An 18,758-nucleotide genomic window follows, 5' to 3' on the forward strand; every position below is an offset into this window, starting at 1 on the left:
CTATGATTTCAAAAAGGGGCATGGACTTTTTGGAGTATTTTATGCTTTTGTTCTGAGGGAATATGTATATTATGTAAATATTTGTGTGGTTTAGTGTTTTGCATGTATATGTGCATTTTTGCAATTTTTCAAAGGGAGTAATTTAAAAGACCATTAAATTTAATTTGAGTGATAATTTTCAATTAATTAGGTACCGTTTGAAAAACGGGCATGTAGGGGGTGCTAGTATTTTCCCCTCACGTAATCGAACACCCGACCTTTACTTTGGTAACGCAGACCAATTCTATCCGTAATTGGGTAGTAATCAAGTGTTCTAACCACACTCCAAAAGATTAGTGATGATTCCATCACACCATTTTTTTTCAAAACAATCAAAACCACATTTTCATTTCTTCCTCCCCGGGGCACCCTTGCTTCGCGAGGACATCGCGACAAATTGATGATAATTTTATAAGCTAATAAAATAAACAAATAAAGTAGCCCCTTGCTTCAATCCCTATAAAGCATAAACATTTACCAATAATACACATACCAACAAGATATATTAGGCAATGATATTAATTCAAGAGAATATTAAATTAAAAAGATGAATAATTTTTATTGTTACAAGTAAAGAAATGTTTGACCAAGTGCAAATTTGAATATATATATATGTTTATCAAATACATGTGTGTGTGTCTATGTGTGTGTGTGTGTGTGTGAGAGAGAGAGAGAGAGAGAGAGAGAGAGATTAATGAAGTTTCTATCATTTTTGATGGGGCAATTAATGTACCTATATTCACCTATGAAAATATTTTAGTACAAGTATAAAAAATTCATTAATTTTCAAACCATTGGTTATCAAATATATCCAACTTTATAATATTCATTGTTTAAATGTAGGGTTTTTTTCCTAAATGGACATAGGAAAAATACAAATCAAGTTTCAAACAAGGCAACAAGCCATAAAAAATGGTTAAAATCCAAAAATATATCCTCAAATGACTCAAAATTTTCTCCTTGTGCTTAAACTTTTGGGCTATGACAATCACCCAGGTAGAAGAATTATAGAATACATAAGCGTTCCAAGTAGTTTGTATGGAACTAATTGGGAAATTAAGATCCATGGTGTGCTTTTGTACGAAGGGAGGCTTGGTCTTCTTCCTTTTCTCTCAATATCTTTAGTACCTTCACCATTGCGGTCACATTGATGGGACCTCTTAGGTGCACAAAAGCCCAATGTGCACCATCCTTGAGGCTTCTTGCTTCTTTCACAACTTTAAATTTGGATCAAGAATTAAGTTCTTCTATGTTCTATTGTTGAAACTGCTTCCATGCTTGTCAATTCATTTGAAATAAAAAAGGAAGAAGAAAAAAGAAATAGAAAGGAGAAGGTTGATTATTTCATTTAATAGTTCAAGTTTAGGGTAATAGGCTAGACTGGGAGTGTGTTAAGATTAGAAGTTTAATGGTTAGAGTATCTTAAAACTTGGTATTCTAAAATCCCATTGTTGATGGTCTAATTTACCCTAATCCTTTTCAAGCTTAGATTTTATTTTATTTTTCTTGTTTTTGTTCTTTGTTCTTCTAATGTGTCTTATCCTAGAAAGTAAGCTTTGGTGTGTGTTTTTTTTTTTTTTTGTGGTTTAACCCATTTTTCAAAATTATAACAAATTTGTGTCTTTTACAAAAACAAAAAAAAAACATAAAAAAAACCATGCATAAATGGGAATTTGTGGGCCTCATGAACAGTGCTTATCAGATGGACCAATTTTTTGCCGAGTAGTGTCCGTCTTTTGTTCTCTCATGAGTATTGCTCACCAAATGAGCATTTTTGGATCTCATGAATGATGCTTATTAGACAGGCCAATTTTTGTTCAAGTTATGTCTTTCTCTTATTGCCTCATAAGCAGTGCTCATTAAATGAGATATTTTTGGATCTCATAAGTAGAGGGATCTCCATTATTCCATTGGCAAAAGAGGGATTAGAAGATCTAACTAAGGTTTCCTCTATTGATTGACTGCAAACTTCTCTCACCAATTTTCCAATTGACCAATTTTCTTGAATTTTTATTCAAATCTTGGGATCATTGCTCATTAATGTCCACACTGTTGGCTCATTCTACTTCCTTTGTCGGATTTGAAAATTTCAAATTACTTCATGTGGTACCACCACCTTACCCTTAGGTGTCGTTTCTGCTTAAACAACCCCTAGGCCATGTTCTACAAGATTTTTTGTTTTTTGTTTTTACTCTTGTTGTAACATAATGCTAAACATGTCTTCCGACCTCCTTTGGGAGGTTAGAAATTAGTCTGTTAGCTTTGGTATAATCCCAAGAAGGGGGGTGAATTGGTATTTAAAAATATTATCCCCTAAGTCAATTTACTACTGACAGTATTACACAAACCTAAGGGCAATCTAGTGCATATAAAATAGATCCATGTAAATATACAGCGGAATTTAAATTATAATAGAAATTTAACCAAACATGCACAATAAAACAAGAAAGGAGATGACACAAGAAATGTTATCAAAGTTCGACAAACAACCTACGTCTCCGCCTTGGCACACCTGCACAAGGATTACACTATAAACTCACTTAATGGGTGGAGCGGTACCGTTTACAATCAAGTCAATTAACGGAGCTGACCTCAACCTACATCTTACCAGAATGGTGCACCTAACTTTCCTAATCGAGTTTAAGCCAGTTCAGGACTATTCAACATGACTAGTCTCCCTCTTCAGGCCTGTGCTTGGAATACAACAAATTTAACCAATAATGTGCGTACACGTAAAATGTTTCTTACACTAAGCAGATATGTACCAATATAATTAACACACTACCAAATGATAAGATATTTGTGTCAAAATAATAATATCAATCACAATGCAGCAACAAAGATCTCAAGCATACTTCAAATATCCTCAACAAATATTTTTCTCACAATAAATCACAAGAGATATTTGAAGTTAATTTGTAAAATAGTATTTATCTTCAAGCACATTTTCAAATATCTTCAACAAATATTTTTCTCAAAATAAACCCCACAAGATATTTGAAATTGGTTTGTAAAAATGATTTGATCTTTGTGTCAAAATGATATTATCAATCAAAAGGTACAACAACAAAGATCTTCAACATGCAAGCAAATATTTCAAAATATTTCTCAAAGATAAGCACAAGAGATATTTGAAAATGGTTTGTAAAAAAATTATTTCACAAACAAAAAACAATACGAACTCTTGAGTATTGCAATAAATATGCAAAACTCAGAAGTTCTAAGAAGTTTTCCAACGGAAGGCTTATTTACGAAGCCCCCCTAGAAAAACTATAAGCTTACTATCGAAGAAAAATTAATTTTAATCAAAACAAGCAAGTGAGAGAGCAGTCTTACTAAGTGGTATTTGCAATAAAGATGAGTAAGAATGGGAGTATGAAGCTTGAGTATGAGAAATTGGTTTTTTGAAATTCAGAGGATATTTGCTAATTAAGTTTGCTAATCTCACACTAATTTTTGCAAATGAGGAGGGTTTTTTTTTTTTTTTTTAGAAGGGCAGCACCTCCATTTATTTATTGATAACCCTTCACTTTTGGCTGAGGAATATCGTGGTTACAAGACAATCAATGGGAGATAACAAAAAACAACACGTTAAAAACCTCCCAAAGAACAAACCCAACATTCGGCCAAAAACCGAGTTACAAGTCCAAACAAAATAAAACAAAACAGAACCTGCAAAACAAACCTCACACAACAAAACCAAAACAAAAAATAAACAACATAAAACATAAGCTAAAACCAAAAGAAAATTAGCTAAACATACCTCATATAAGCCGCAACCATCTTCTCCAATTTATATAAACCATTGCTAACTCTAGGGAGTTGACTACTATTTGTAAACAAACTATTCCTCCCCATAGCACCTTGTTGAGCTAAGGCATCTGCCACTTTGTTCCCTTCTCTATACCAATGATTTATCAAAAAATATACTCCCTCCAATAAACCAATAAGTTGCTCCCAAAAATCCCACAAATACCACAAGGAGCACTTCCTGACTCTTATCCAATTAACTACAATATTCGAATTACATTCAATATCGATATAGGTATGACCCAAATGTTTGCAAATTTTTATTCCCTCCAACACAGCTCTCAATTCAATTTTATTATTTGAACAAGAATCAAAATATTTTGGAAAACTAATCACAAAAGAACCTATATGGTTTCTAAGGATGCCGCCACCACCACCCGCCGGCCCTGGGTTCCCTAGGCTGCTTCCATCCAAGTTTAGTTTCAACCTCCCTTGCCTCGGTTTTAGCCATCTCACACTTTGCAAATGAGGGGGTATGTATAAACTTCCCCAAAATTATAACCGTTTAGGACATATTGGTCATTTTAGAAAAAGTTTAAGTGAGGGTAATAAAATTTAACAATGTTTTAACCTCGGAAAATTCGCCAACCCGAGAGGGTCGGTCGACCGTACTTAACGTTTGCTTGATTGATTTTCTTAGCTTGGTCGATTAGGAGTATTTTGAACTGAAAAAGATGGTTGACCATTTTGAGGGTTTGAAGGCGAATTTCCAAATCCGCGCGATTCGGTCGACTAGATCATTTTGAACTAGGAGGTTCGATTGACCAGGCTGTTGGGGCTTCTTTAGAGGATATTTGGTCGACCAAAGCGTTGGAGTTCATTTTCTGGTCAGTCGACCGAAGGGTCAACTTTTGATCCCAGGGAGGTTCGGTCGACCGTACACTTGGGAGAACCCCACGTGTCAGTTCGGTCGACCATAACGTTGTTTTACGTTTCTGGTCGGTCGACCGAAGGGTCAACTTGTTGACTCGGTGGGGGTTCGGTCGACCAAAGATCTCAGTGTAATTGAGTTCGATTGACCGAACATGCCATCCTTGGGCATTTCGGTCTTTTTCCCTTTATTGAATTGTCCCTAATTGTATAATGTTTATTTTCAAGATTATGGAGGAAATTTTTATGCAATATTTAGGATCCTAAGGACAATTTATGGTCTTTGTGAGTTAACCCCAAAAATTTGGCGTCGATTGACGAAGGTAGACCAAAGGGGATCTCTAAGGTCATTCAATAATCCTTTGAACTTATCTACCCTATCATGTAAGTAATGCATTAATTATTACAGACGATAATTAATATTACAGACCCTAAAAAATATGAAATATAAATTACAAAATAAACACTTTGGGTCTTCAGTTTCTTTCAAGTCCATGTGCATGCACCATATGAAATTTCTAATTGATCCTGCACACAAACTCATCGACCATTAAATACCAGAGTATTTGTCATAATCAAAATGAGATATGACCTATAAGGTCAAAATGGTCTAAAAGTACAATTTGCGACAAATTGTCTAGTGATGGGAAGTGAACCGGGGCAATTGATTCCCAACAATGAGTTTAGATATTGCATGATGCAACCATGATTCAACTTTAGAAAGAAAATTTTTCTAAGTTTCCCACATACGGTGCCAATTGTTGCTACCAAAATTCTTTCCATTAATCTCTCAGTCTTTTTAGCTTTTAATCTTACATTAGCTAATGTCGAGTTTAATGTCAGGGTCTCTTTTAAGCTATATAAGGTGTGTTATTTAACAAATGAAATATTAGGTTAACAAGATGAATAATCTTTTATTTATTACAAGTACATTTCTATCATTTTAGAGGGGGGGGGGGGGGTTGGGAATTAATGTACCTAGATACACCTTAAAAACAATAATACAAGTACTGAATTTCATTAATTTACAAACTGACCAACTTATAATAATCATACCCATACCCTAAACGGACTTACAAAAAATTAATCATCCAACAAATTAAGCTTTGAACAAGTCATCTGTGAAATGGTTAAAATCCAAAAATCTATTCTCAAATGACTCAAAATTTCCCCTTGTGCTTAAATTTCTGGGTTATGGTAGTCACCTTGGGCAAAAGGAATTGTAGGACATAGTGGCATTCGAAGTTGGCCCTATGGCATTAATTGGGAAATTAAGTTCCATGATGTACTTGTGTATGAAGGGTGGGTTGGTGGGTGTAGGGAGGTCTACCTCCTTTTTACTCAACATTTTTAGTACTTTCACCATCGTTGGTCGCATTGATGGGATCTCCTGGGTGCACAGAACCCCAATGTGCACCACCCTCAATGCTTCCTCTGTAACCTTGTCGTCCACCTGGTTCTCTCCCAACTTTAGGTTTGGATCAATAAGTTCCTCTACCTTTTGTTGTAGAAACTGTTTCCATGCCTGTCAATTCATCCCAAAAATAAAAGAAAGAAAAAGCAGAAGAGGGAAGGCCTTCAGTGTTACGAGTGAGTTTGTTTCATTTTATGGACTCAAGTTTAAAGCAATAGATTACAATTAGAATATATCATCTACAAAATCAATGCCTTAGGTAATCAAACTCAAAAATTGGAAATTTATATTGTAAAGATGGGATTTTGACTTCCAAAACCCTTCTTCAAATCCCATCTGTTGAGGCGTAATCTAATCACGCCTCAAAAGAAACAGAAGTCAAAAGATACCATCTTGTGTTCTAGTTTTCCAACATTTGTATAAGAAACTTGGAAAACATTTGTTCTAGTTCCCTAATAAATTGAAATTGCTTCATTTCTGAGCCCCCCTCATATTTGAAATTCTTCATTTAAACAAGTTTTGAATGGCTTGAAAAGGCAAAGTTTCCAAACTTACAGTTATGACTAGGCTAAATGAGAACTCTGTGGCTTGGGCCTTATTGTTCTGTCTACCCGTGACAATCTCCAACAATAGCACACCAAAACTGTATACATCTGCCTTCTCAGTTAATCGCCCATGAATTACATACTCTGGAGCCATATATCCTCTGTGGATTGTTAAAAAATCATTACACATAATATTAAACTTACGATTTTCTGTAAACTGCTTGCTTTGTAATTTGTCAAGGAAGTGGAAAGTGGACACAGAAAGGAGGAGAGCTCACAGGGTCCCTGCAATGGCGGTGCTTATGTGACTTTTATCTTCGTGGAAAGACCTGGCAAGCCCAAAGTCTGCAATTTTAGCCTGAAACTTGAAATCCAACAAGATGTTACTCACTTTAATGTCTCGGTGAATGATTTTGATGTTGGTATTCTCATGTAGGTACACCAATCCTTCTGCTATCCCTGTAATTATTTCATACCTCTTTTCCCAGTTCAAAATCTTGCCTTTGTTTGGATCTGTCACAATTACTGAATAAATTAAGATACTTCAAATGCGGAAAACCCCTTCATAATTTGTTTTGATATAGAAGGGTCAGTCACCAAAATTCTAGTAAACACTCTGCTTGGTGATGGACAGATATTTTAATTTGCAACTCAAAATTTGAAGTCGAGAGTAAAAACTTTAAAGCAATTACCAAAGAGGAAGCGATCAAGACTTTGATTAGGTATGAGCTCATAGACAAGGAGGCTTTCGGGTCCCGAGCAACTGCATCCCAATAACCTGACCAGATTTTTGTGTTCTACCCTGCTGATAATGTTAACTTCGTTGTAGAAATCTGCTGCCCTTTGTGTGTTGTTAAAGAATAGCCTCTTCACAGCAATCTCCCTTCCATCAGCAAGTACTCCCTGTGTAGAATTGGAGACAGCATGAAGACTGTTATATGTGATTAGGGTTTGAGTCACTTGCCTACTTGTGCTAATTGCACCGTTACATTTATATGCATGTAAATATATTTGATTTGCATACATATACTAGCCAACTTGCCTTGTAAACTGTTCCAAATCCACCTTGCCCGAGCTTGTTGGCATCGCTGAAAAATCCCGTGGCCTTCTCGAGTGTAGCAAATTTGAAGTTCAAGCCACTCTCTTGAAGGATCTTCGCATTCCAATAATTTGAAGCTGGAAAATTGTATGAATATATTTATATATATATATATATATATGTATATATATGAAATTTGCGAATTACATGTCAAATAATGTGCTGGCATATTTTTTGGACCGTAAAATAATGTAAAAAACAAAATTAATTTCAAGATAAATTGCGGACTAATCCATCTATTTTTAGTATTACAGAAAATAATTAGTTTTGTATTGTTATCACTTACTGTTATTATTTTTGCCGACGGTTGAGAATTTCACTTGTGAGTTTGTCCCATATTAGAAAAAGTGAGTGGATGGTGGATGCTTATATATATGGTTGGGTTCAAAACCCAATAAGCTTAAGCTTTTAGGTTAAATTGATGCCCACTCATGTATATCAAGCATATCTATGGACTCCTACAGTGTTAAGAAGTGGTATCGGAGTCAAGTTGAATAGTGCCAATATAAAGGTGTCAAGTTGATGTCTAAAAAAGATCTTATCTAAGTAAGTGCTCAAATACCATTACAACTCAGTCGTTTCCTTCTAGGTATTTCAATAAATGATCATATAAATGCTTTCAATAAAATTTTGGTTGATTTGTTAAATTTGGATGAAAAGGTGAAAGATGAGGATAAAACCTTATTGTTACTGAATTCTCTACGCGGTGATTATGAACATCTTACCACCATTTTATTGTATGGGAAAGATAAAGTTACTTTTGATGTTGTTTGTACTACATTAATTAATACTGAATGCAGAAAGAAGGATCAGAGAGTCTATAAGAAAATAGTAGAAGCACTAATAATAAGGGGACATTCTCAGAGTTGTAAACCTAAAAGGAGTAAATCTCATGGAAGACCTGCTAAAGATAAATGCACATTTTGTCATGAGAAAGGACATTGGAAGAAAGATTACCCTAAATTGCAGTAGAAGAATAAAGGCAAAGCACATTCTAATGTCAATATAGCCAAACATGATGGAAGTGAGTCAGATTTTTCTCTTATTGGAACATCTTTGACACATTACTTTGATAAGTGGATTTAAGATTCTGGTTGTTCCTATCATTACATGTGTCCTAATAGGGAATGATTTTCTAATTTTGAAAAATTAGATGGTGGGATTGTTTTTATGGGAAATGATAATACCTATAAAACAACTGGAATATGTTCAATATAGTTGAAATGTCAAGATGGAACTATTAAAACTTTGATTGATGTTAGGTATGTTCCAAGTTTAAAGAAAAATCTGATTTCATTGGATGCCTTAGAATTTAAAGGATTCATTATCATTTTGAAAAATGGAACCTTAAAGATTAAATCAGGTGCACTTGTGGTGATGAAAGGTATTAGAAAAAATAACTTGTATTATTTTCAAGCTAGTACAATTAATGGGTCAGTAGCTGTTGTTTATAAGAAAGATGCAGGTTCAGATACAGCCATATTATGACATATGTGGTTGGCACATGCAGGTGAAAAATCGTCACTACAATTGACTAAGCGAGACTCGTTAAAGGGTGCAAAGGTATGTAAGCTTGAGTTTTGTGAACATTGTATTCTAGGAAAACAAGTAAGAATGAAATTTGGCACTGCGACCCACCATACTGAAGGGATCTTAGACTACATCCACACCGATGTATGGGGGCCTACCAAAATTGCTTCATTGGGTGTTATACATTATTTTGTTACTTTTGTTGATGATTTTTTCAGAAGAGTTTGGTTGTATGTTGTGAAGAATGAAAATGAAGTGTGATATTTTTCTTAAGTGAAAAAAAAAAATGGTTGAAACTCAAACTGGCAGAAAGATCAAACAAATCAGATCAGATAATGGTGATGAATACACGAGTGATCCATTTGTGAAGGTATGTCAAGATGAAGGTGTTGCACGACACTTTACAGTTAGAAATACACCACAACAGAATGGGGTGAGAGATCACATGAATCAGACTTTGTTGGAGAAAGTTCGATGTATGTTGTCTAATGCTGAGTTAGACAAAAGGTTTTGGGCTGAGGCTGTTAGGTATGCTTGTCATCTCATTAACAGCTTACCATCATTTGTGATTGGGGGAAAAACACCCTATGAGGTATGGTCTGGAGAACCAGCTCATGATTATGATTCTTTACATGTATTTGGTACTGTTGCTTATTATCATGTTAAAAATCTAAGTTGGATCCTAGAACCAAGAAAGCAATATTTTTGGGGATTAGTGCAGGAGTCAAAGGATGCCGTCTTTGGTGTCTAGAGAAGAAAAAAATGATTTTTAAGTAGGAACTTGCGATGATGAAGAAAACAATACGCAAGGAGTCACCAATTGAAGAAGAGACTAGTAGTACTCAACAATAGGTGGAGGTTGAGACAATTTTGGTAAACCCAATGAGACATAAGACTACACGCTGTAACTCTCCAATTACATTGGAAAACAGTGTACAGTAAAAGGAGATTTCAATTCGAGAATCTTCACAACAATAAAAATCAATTGTTTTTCAGAGGCTAAGACGAGAAATTCGAAAACCTGCTCGGTATACTAACATGGTGGCCTATGCACATCCAATTGTAGATGATGATGTTCCTTGCACTTTCAAAGAAGTAATGAGGAACTCTGAATCAGACAAGTGGAAAAGAGCGATGAATGAAGAAATGCAGTCTTTTCATCAAAATCAAAGTTGGGAGCTAGCTCAGCTACCTAAGGGTAAGAAAACAGTTGGTTGCAAATGGGTTTATGTAAAGAAAGAAGGATTTACAGATGAAAATAATGTTCGCTTTAAAGCTAGATTGATAGTTAAGGGCTATGCACAGAAGGAAGGTGTAACGACCCGAATAAAAATGGTCTTTAAACAATAAAAGAAAGGGAAATGGAAGACGGAAACAGAAGGAAGCAATCGACTTCGTCGACGACATTGAACTTTGGAAGGACTAACGGAAAGGGGATTAACAGGGCTTTGTCGACGAATACAGGGGATTCGTCGACGAAGGCTCAAGAAAATTTGTCGACGAATACAGGGGACTCATCGACGAAGAAATACCAAAAAGGGATTTGAGCCGACTGAATTTTGTCAACAAAGGACTGAATTTTGTCGACGAAATTAATAAAGAATTCGTCGACGAAGGACGGACTCGTCGACGAAATCCCCTATTCTATATATATGGGAAAATCCATATTTTTAAGCTTCTCTAAGAAGCTAACTCTCTCTCTCCCCCCCCCCCCTTCGGTTCTCCCTCTTTCTTTCGTCGATTTCGAGCCAGATCTTCGCCGGATTGACAATCCGAAGTCACCACAATGCTCCTGGGGAAGTTCTCTCCAAATCTGCCAGAGCGGATCGTCGGTGAAAGTAAGGTGGAAACCATCCCAAATCCAGGGTAAGGCTTTCTACTCAATATTTGGACTTTTGACAGTTGAGAAAAGTGTTATACACGTAGAACTATCGAAGTTTAATATTGGGAATTTTCATTTCCAAGGGTGTTGAATTGGGAACGTAGGAAATCATCCCTAAGTTGAGGTAAGACTTTTAAGCCGAATTTGACTTAGTGGTAGTTATAGAAAATGTTACTGAACTTTAATACTAAGAGTTTTCATTTTCAGGATGTCGAGTTAGGAACCCTACGGGTGCGGAGCAGTTTTATTAAGGGCTTTTTAGGAATCAGGTAAGGGGATAAACTAAGCTAGTTTTGTTTTGAGAAAATGCATGTATTTATATATATATATAGCATCTGGATTCAGGAAAAATAAATATATTTATATATATATATGATTTATATTTGTAAAATACTGTGAAAATGATCGTATGTTGGATATGTGAAAATCCATTTGTGTGGAATGAGTGAAAATGTTGTGAAATATTGTTTTCTGGGAATGCGAATGATATGGATTTTTATGATGGAAAACCGGCATGCGGGGCCGAGATTTTATATGATTTGCCGGTGTACAGGCCGAGCTTTGTGTGTGATCTGCCGGCGTACGGGCCGTGCTATGTGGATGTGATTTGCTAGCGTACGGGTTGTGCTATGATTTGCTGGTGTACAGGCCGTGCTATGTGACTGTGATTTGTTGGCGTACGGGTTGTGTTATGATTTGCCGGCATACGGGCCGAGCTATGATAAAATGTGTAATACCGGCGTTCGGGCCGATGATTTTCATGATATGCGTATATATGCAAAATGATATGATTAATGTGAAAATTAACGATATGAGATATTCATGTATCACGATTTTAGTATAGGTATATGATATTAGAACCTAGTAAGTTTGGTCTAGGCTAGCACTTGCACGGTACCGTTGCTATGTGTCCATGGTCTTCGTGATCATGATATTTGTGTTAACGCCGCTGTACGGAGTAGTGTGAGATTGAATGGTCGATGTGGTTATTAAAGAAGTGTGTTGTGATCACCCCTGGTGTACAGACCAAGTCTGGCACACCCATCGGATCTATAGACTACTGTTTGACTTGACAGTGGTCGGCCAACCATTGTCAGGTCCCGCCTTTGGGCCACACAACCCAGTCATGTGGGGGTAATACATGACAACAGCCAGCTAACCTACCAGGATTGTTTTTATGTTATTATTACTATATGAGATGAGATATGTTTATGAAAATGCAATATGTTCTGCCATGATTTGATATATACATGTTTTCCTAGATTTGACAAACAGTTATTGAATATGTTATGTATGGTATATGTAGAACACAGAATACTCATCTTACCACATACTGGTATTAGTTTATTTCTCTTACTGAGAGGTGTCTCACCGCTAAATCTTATTAACTTTTCAGGAGCCCCATATAGGAGAGCGGGAAAAGCCCCACTGATGTAGTACTGTTTATCTGCCCTTTTTGAAGGATAAGTTTTTGTAGGGATAGTTAGATTTTGCGGGGAATGTCCCTAGTTATGGTTTTTTGGATGCATATACTGAGATATAGTGATTGTAGTAACTCTGGTGTTGTAATGCATGTTATGATGAGATGTATATGATTATACGCTTTCTACTGCTTAGGCTTCTGCTCTATATTCTGTTAAATCCCTGGTACCCACGGGTCCAGGTGGATGGTGACCTGCTGAGCTGGGATGTATGACGTTGATATTATTATTATAAAAAAAATATGGAAAATGAGCAGGTCGTGACAGAAGGTATTGATTATAATAAGGTATTTTCTTAAGTTGTTAAATATTCTTCCATTCGAATTTTGTTGACTTTGGTAGCATAATTTGATCTTGAACTAGTTTAGCTCGATGTAAAAACTGCATTTTTACGTGGTAATTTGGAAAAGGAAACTATATGACTCAGCCAGTTGGATTTAAGATTGCTGGAAAAGAAAATTAGGTGTGCAAATTGGGAAAATCGTTGTATGGTTTAAAACAGTCTCCAAGACAGTGGTACAAATGATTTCATTAGTTTATGATTAGTCACAAGTGTATTAGAAATAAACATGATTATTGTATTTATTTTCATAGACTGCAAAATTTATCTTTTATATATTTACTCTTGTATGTTGATGATATGTTGATAGCTTCAAAGAATAGGGAAAAAATCAACAAACTGAAAAGTCATTTAAATCAAGAGTTTGAGATGAAAAAACTTGGTGAAGCAAAGAAGATACTTGACATGGAGATATGGAGAGACAGAATGAGAGGAAGAGTCATTTTGACTCAGAAACAATATTTGAAGAAGGTAGTACAAAGTTTTGGCATGTCTGAGCAATCAAAACTAGTTAGCACTCCGTTTGCTCCTCACTTCAAACTTAGTACATCTTTATCTCCTAATTTAGACAAGGAACGTTAGTATATTTCACAAGTTCCTTATGCAAGTGTAGTTGGTAGTCTAATGTAAGCAATGGTGTAGTGGCCCGAATAATAGTAATTTTAATAATAAAAGGGAGAGAAAATAGAAACAAAAACAGAAGGAGCAAAATTTCAAAAATTGCCAGGCCGTAAGGATTTCGTCGACGAACACAGACCTTTGTCAACGAGAAAATACCGAGAGGGGTTCCGACTGCTCTGAATTTCGTCGACGAATACGAGGCTTCGTCGACGAATTTTGTGAAAGACTCGTCGACGAAGTGACGTGTCTTGTCGATGAATCTGGCTGTATATAAGGATGAAAATCGGGATATTTCTCATTCTCTCGCCGCTCTCTCTCTCTCTCTCTCTCCTACGACTCTCTCTCCCTTCTCTCTACGTTTCCGGCCCCACCAGTCATCGGATCGACGATCCGAAGCTACCACGACGCTTCTGGCGGAGTTCTCTACACATCTACCGGAGCGGATCATCGGGAAATCAGAGTTGGAAATCATCCCAAATTCAGGGTAAGGCCTTTTAGTCTCTTTTTGGCCTCATGAAAGTTATAGGAAATAATGTAGGTAGGAAAATACTGATATTTAGTTCTAACATATGTTGGTTTCAGGGTGTTTTGTAGGAAGCCCTGCGGGTATTGGGCTAGAGTATAGTAGGGTTTTTCAGAGATAAGGTAAGGGAAATATGCTATGCGAGGATATTTCTAAATATTATACAGTTTATTTATTTACGAAAATTATTTAATAAAGTATGGTGTGACTTATGAATATGTATGTAGTACGGGGATATGTTTTACGAATGCTGACTTTATGATTTTATGAATTTCAGTACCATGCTTTTACTTATTTATGTACTATGATTATGTGAACTTCAGTACCATTTTTACAGATTTTAGTACCATGATTATACAAATCTCAATACCATGATTATACGAATTTCAGTATTATAAATATGCAGTTCCATGTTATGATTATTCAGATTTTAGTACGTTTTGCAGCATCATGGTTATTTTAGTACTTCAGAATCATGGTAAATCAGATAGACATGTATATAGAAATATATTATACGATATTAGACCCTGTTGGACTTGCAGCTACAGAGCACGGTACCGTTGCTATAAATACTATGTTACTTTATCAGTGCAACCACCTATTCAGATAATACGTGGTAAAGTCGACCACCTAGGCCCTTGAAGAGGTTAAGCTCCCCATCCAGATATGGGTTGAGGTGGGCAGGTCAACTGACGGAGTTCAGTGATTTATTCCTGGTTGGCTAGTCAGGATAAATCCAGCCTACGGGCCGCACAACCTCGTCATGTGGGGCATGTCATGACACGGATAGCCATAGGGAACAATTTCAGTTATTATTACATACGTACGGATTTACAAAAACAGGGACTTTATTTATGTACACTAGAAGTATTTTGAATTATAATTATAATATTATATATTAAGCAATAGGGAAAAGGGGTGGTGTGTTTTATTATTGGTATTGTACTTTGCATTCAGCCATTCATGTGTATATGGAAACAAATTTCATGATATATATTGTAACTCATTTGCCACACACTAGTAATAGCATATTTCTTCTTACTGAGCGTTGGCTCATCCTAGTGTTAAAACATTTTTCAGGTGATCCAGGTAGGCGAGCAGATCAGGCTAGCAAATAGAGGGGCGTCTATAGTACCCTGTCAGAGAGTGAGTACCATTTTTGAGAACGTTTTTGTATAGCCCTCACCAGTTGAGGATATTTTGGGAATACAGTTATATTTGTATATATTGGAAAACATTTCAGAACTCTGGTATTGTATAAAATAGTTTATGGTTATGTTTGTATGATTTTCTGCTTCCTGCTGCTTAGGTTAATGTTATGGTATCAGAGTATGTTAATTACTACAGTGGAAAAAAAAATCAATTTAATAAGCAGGTCGTTACAAATGGTTTGTACAAGACCTAATATTTCACAAGTTGTTAGTATGGTGAGCAGGTATATGCATGATCCGAGTAAAGGACATTAGCATGCTGTGAAATGGATTTTACGATACATTATGAGTACTATTGATGTGCGTATAGTATTTGAGAAAAAATAATACTATTGATCAACATGTTATTGGATATGTGGATTTTGATTTTGCAGGTGATTTGGATTGGTCAACTATTGGATATATTTTTACATTTGCTAATAGTCCAGTGAGTTGGAGGTCTACCTTACAATCTACCATTACTTTGTCTACAATAGAAGTATAATACATGACAATTTTAGAGGTTGTTAAGGAAGCTATTTGGTTGCAGGGTTTACTTGAAAATTTAGGAGTTGTTTAGAAGTACATTCATGCGTTTTGTGATGGCCAGAGTACTATTCATTTGGCAAAGAACCAAGTGTACCATGCACGAACGAAGTACATCGACGTTCGGTTTCACTTTATACAAGATATAATTGATGAAAGCAAAATACTTTGTCGAGAAGATTGTTACAAATCCATTTACCAAGATTGTGACAACAATCAAGTTTAAACATTATTTGAACTTGATCAGTATCCTGCAAATTTGAATATTTTTGGAAAGCACCGATGATATGGAACTCCAAAGAACGTTCGTGACTAAAAAATTTGTTGAATTAATGGCCAAGGTGAAAATTTGTTGGTTTTTGTTTGTCCCACATCAATGGGAAGGCTGTTTGAAGTTTTCTTTTGTTTGTCCCACATTGGTGGGAAAGTTGTTTGAACCTGTGGGATGAAGCTATATAAAAAGCTCCCATCTCCATTTGTAATCACACCTGAAAGTTGTAATTTGTCTGGAAGTAGTGGATTGATCATCGGCACCATTAGACGTAGGTAATTATGTACTGAATCTCGTAAATTCTTGTCTTATTCTTTATTTTTGTCTTTTATTATTAGTTTGTGCATTACTTTAGTTTTGATTTTATGTATTCAATAGCAATAGTTGTAGTATTGGTGTTTGACATAAGTGCGGTGCTCGACACAACAATTGGTATTAGAGTGGACGGTTTATAACTCTGAGTGCGAGAGTGTGTGACCGAAGATGGATATGAATAAGGTCAAGACGTGGAAGGTAGGATTTGTTCAAAGGCCCATGTGGAATACAATTCGAGATACGTAAGATGCGGTCGTAAGGCTCACTTGAGCAACTGTTGGAGAATTAGTCTAATGAGGGAGAAGATGACTTCCGTTCAAAGGGGAGCAATTGGAACTCACAAGTGGGGGAGCTTCCGTTCAAGGGGGAAGCAGATGGAACTCACGAGTGAGAGATTATTGAAAATTCTACTTGTTTGTCCTATATTGAAAAAGGTGAGTGGATTACGAGTGCTTATATATATGGTTAGGTCCAAGACCCAATAAATTTAAACTTTTGAGTCAAATTGGTACTCACTTATGTATATCAAACACACCTATAAATTTTCCCTGTACTAACAAAGAATACATTAAAATGGCACGGGCAAGGCAAGAGGATACCTCTTCTTTTGCTCCGAATCCTCATTTGCTTCTTTGCATGAAGCCAAATTGCTACCACTAATATCAAGATAGTTATAGAACTCACAACAGAAATTGCTATTGCATTTATTCCTGCATAAGCAAAATCACTATTAGTATAACCCCACAAGCTAAAGGCCAAATTTAGTATCATTATAAATAATTATGAAAATAAAAAAATTAAAAACTAAAAAATTGAAAAACAACCTGACTTATAAAATTATTAAAAAAAATGAAATTTTGATTGAACTAATGCTCATTTTTATCATCAAACAACAATTAAAAATATGATTTAAATAATCAAAAATACAAAAAAAAAAAATACAAATTAAAAATGTTATCATAAAAATAAATAAATATTAAAACTATTCTACTTAATTATTATACTTAAGAAAAACTCACTCTTTAGTGCTACAAGACAATCTTATTATATATGAAAGTTGAAAAAAAAAAATACTTTTAAATGACTTGTTTTTTTAAAAATATATATATATATATATTATGAATATTTTTTATTTTAATTATATTTTTAACTCATATAACTATTATATTTCGATTTCAGAAAAAAACTGTGTGAAATAAAAATTTTTATTCACAAAAGCTAATTCTATAAAAATAAAGCGTTCTAGGGAGCTTGTTGCAAGAACGACATAACTTTATGCTTTTATCAAACACTTGGTACGAAAATGGATTATGCAAATCTTCTATCTTGGCAAAACGAAGGCACCAATCGTTTTACCTTCGAAACCACCTTTGCCCTTTTCGGCGTTGAGGAAATCTGTATCAGAGTACCTCATGAAGCAACCGGTGTTCAGAGCCCGCCCCTCCGACCACGGCAAACACCCTAATATCGACCTAGAAGCGTTCTCCAAACAGGCCCTGCAAGACTTCACGCTCAGCGATTTCCAGCAGTTCGCCAGCACATAAGCGGACTCGTTCGCCACCGCGGACGGCGACACCGCCGCCTGCGCTCGCGCATACCCGTCGTTCCCGGGCGCTGCCGCAGCCGCTTCCCGCACTGCCCTCGTCGCCGCCGCCTGGAACGCTGGGCGCTTCCGGGTCGAGTTTCCGCACACGGCGGTGTCTTGCGGCCCCGAAATCTCGTCGAAGAAGGGGTAGCGGCTGTCAGCCCGAACGAAGCAGCCGTCGAAATAGATGCGAGCGTCGAAGGTACTGAAGGAGCAGACGGGGAGAAGGGTGCGAGCCTGGGCGTAGCACATTGCGCAGTCAACGGGGGAGAGGTCGCCGTAGCATTGGAAGAGGGCGTAGCAGGGGTCGGGGCCCGATGTGCCGGTAGCTGCGACGCCAAAACCAGAGGATTGCGCTTGTTGGGTGAGTTTGGCCATGGATGCGACAAAGTTTGGGACATAGTGGCTGGAAAAGTTATGGTATACGGTGGCGCAAGTTAGGAGGACAAGTTCGGTTCTTGGGTTTCCCTGTGTTGCGTCCATGAAAAACAGAGCCACGAGGAGGAGGAGAAGTGTAGGCGGAGATGATGGGTAGGGAAATGTTAATGTCGATTTGGTCATTCTGGCTAGCTTGGGATGTTCTCTGGGCAAACCTGAAGATCTTTGGGGCTGATTAATATAATGTGCGAATCAAGCTGTGTCGCAGCTAGCTAGGGGAGGATGCGTGCATATCATATGGAAAAGGAAAATGCTGCTG

The 18,758-nt window shown here is 36.5% G+C and overlaps 1 protein-coding gene across 1 annotated transcript; it reads right to left on the reverse strand.

The window, feature by feature from the left end:
• Nucleotides 1-5,920: 5,920 nt before the first annotated feature.
• Nucleotides 5,921-18,466, reverse strand: LOC131144597 (cysteine-rich receptor-like protein kinase 2). Its single transcript, XM_058093328.1, has 7 exons — nucleotides 17,821-18,466; nucleotides 17,076-17,186; nucleotides 7,721-7,854; nucleotides 7,371-7,581; nucleotides 6,957-7,191; nucleotides 6,689-6,839; nucleotides 5,921-6,244 (listed from the first exon to the last, which is right to left on the reverse strand). Exons 1-7 carry the CDS (start codon nucleotides 18,437-18,439, stop codon nucleotides 5,921-5,923), a joined length of 1,785 nt encoding a protein of 594 aa, XP_057949311.1. The 5' UTR covers nucleotides 18,440-18,466.
• Nucleotides 18,467-18,758: the final 292 nt, after the last annotated feature.

Source organism: Malania oleifera, chromosome 12, assembly GCF_029873635.1.
Source record: "Malania oleifera isolate guangnan ecotype guangnan chromosome 12, ASM2987363v1, whole genome shotgun sequence".
NCBI lineage: Eukaryota > Viridiplantae > Streptophyta > Magnoliopsida > Santalales > Ximeniaceae > Malania > Malania oleifera.

Bases quoted from the DNA above. Each gene is read 5' to 3' on its own strand.
- LOC131144597 (XM_058093328.1), bottom strand. From the start codon at position 18,439: ATGGCCAAACTCACCCAACAAGCGCAATCCTCTGGTTTTGGCGTCGCA. The intron at 7,192-7,370 runs GTAATTGCTTTA...TAATTGTGACAG, and splicing joins TCTTGATCGCTTCCTCTTTG to ATCCAAACAAAGGCAAGATT. The intron at 6,245-6,688 runs GTAAGTTTGGAA...ATGAATTGACAG, and splicing joins CATTTAGCCTAGTCATAACT to GCATGGAAACAGTTTCTACA.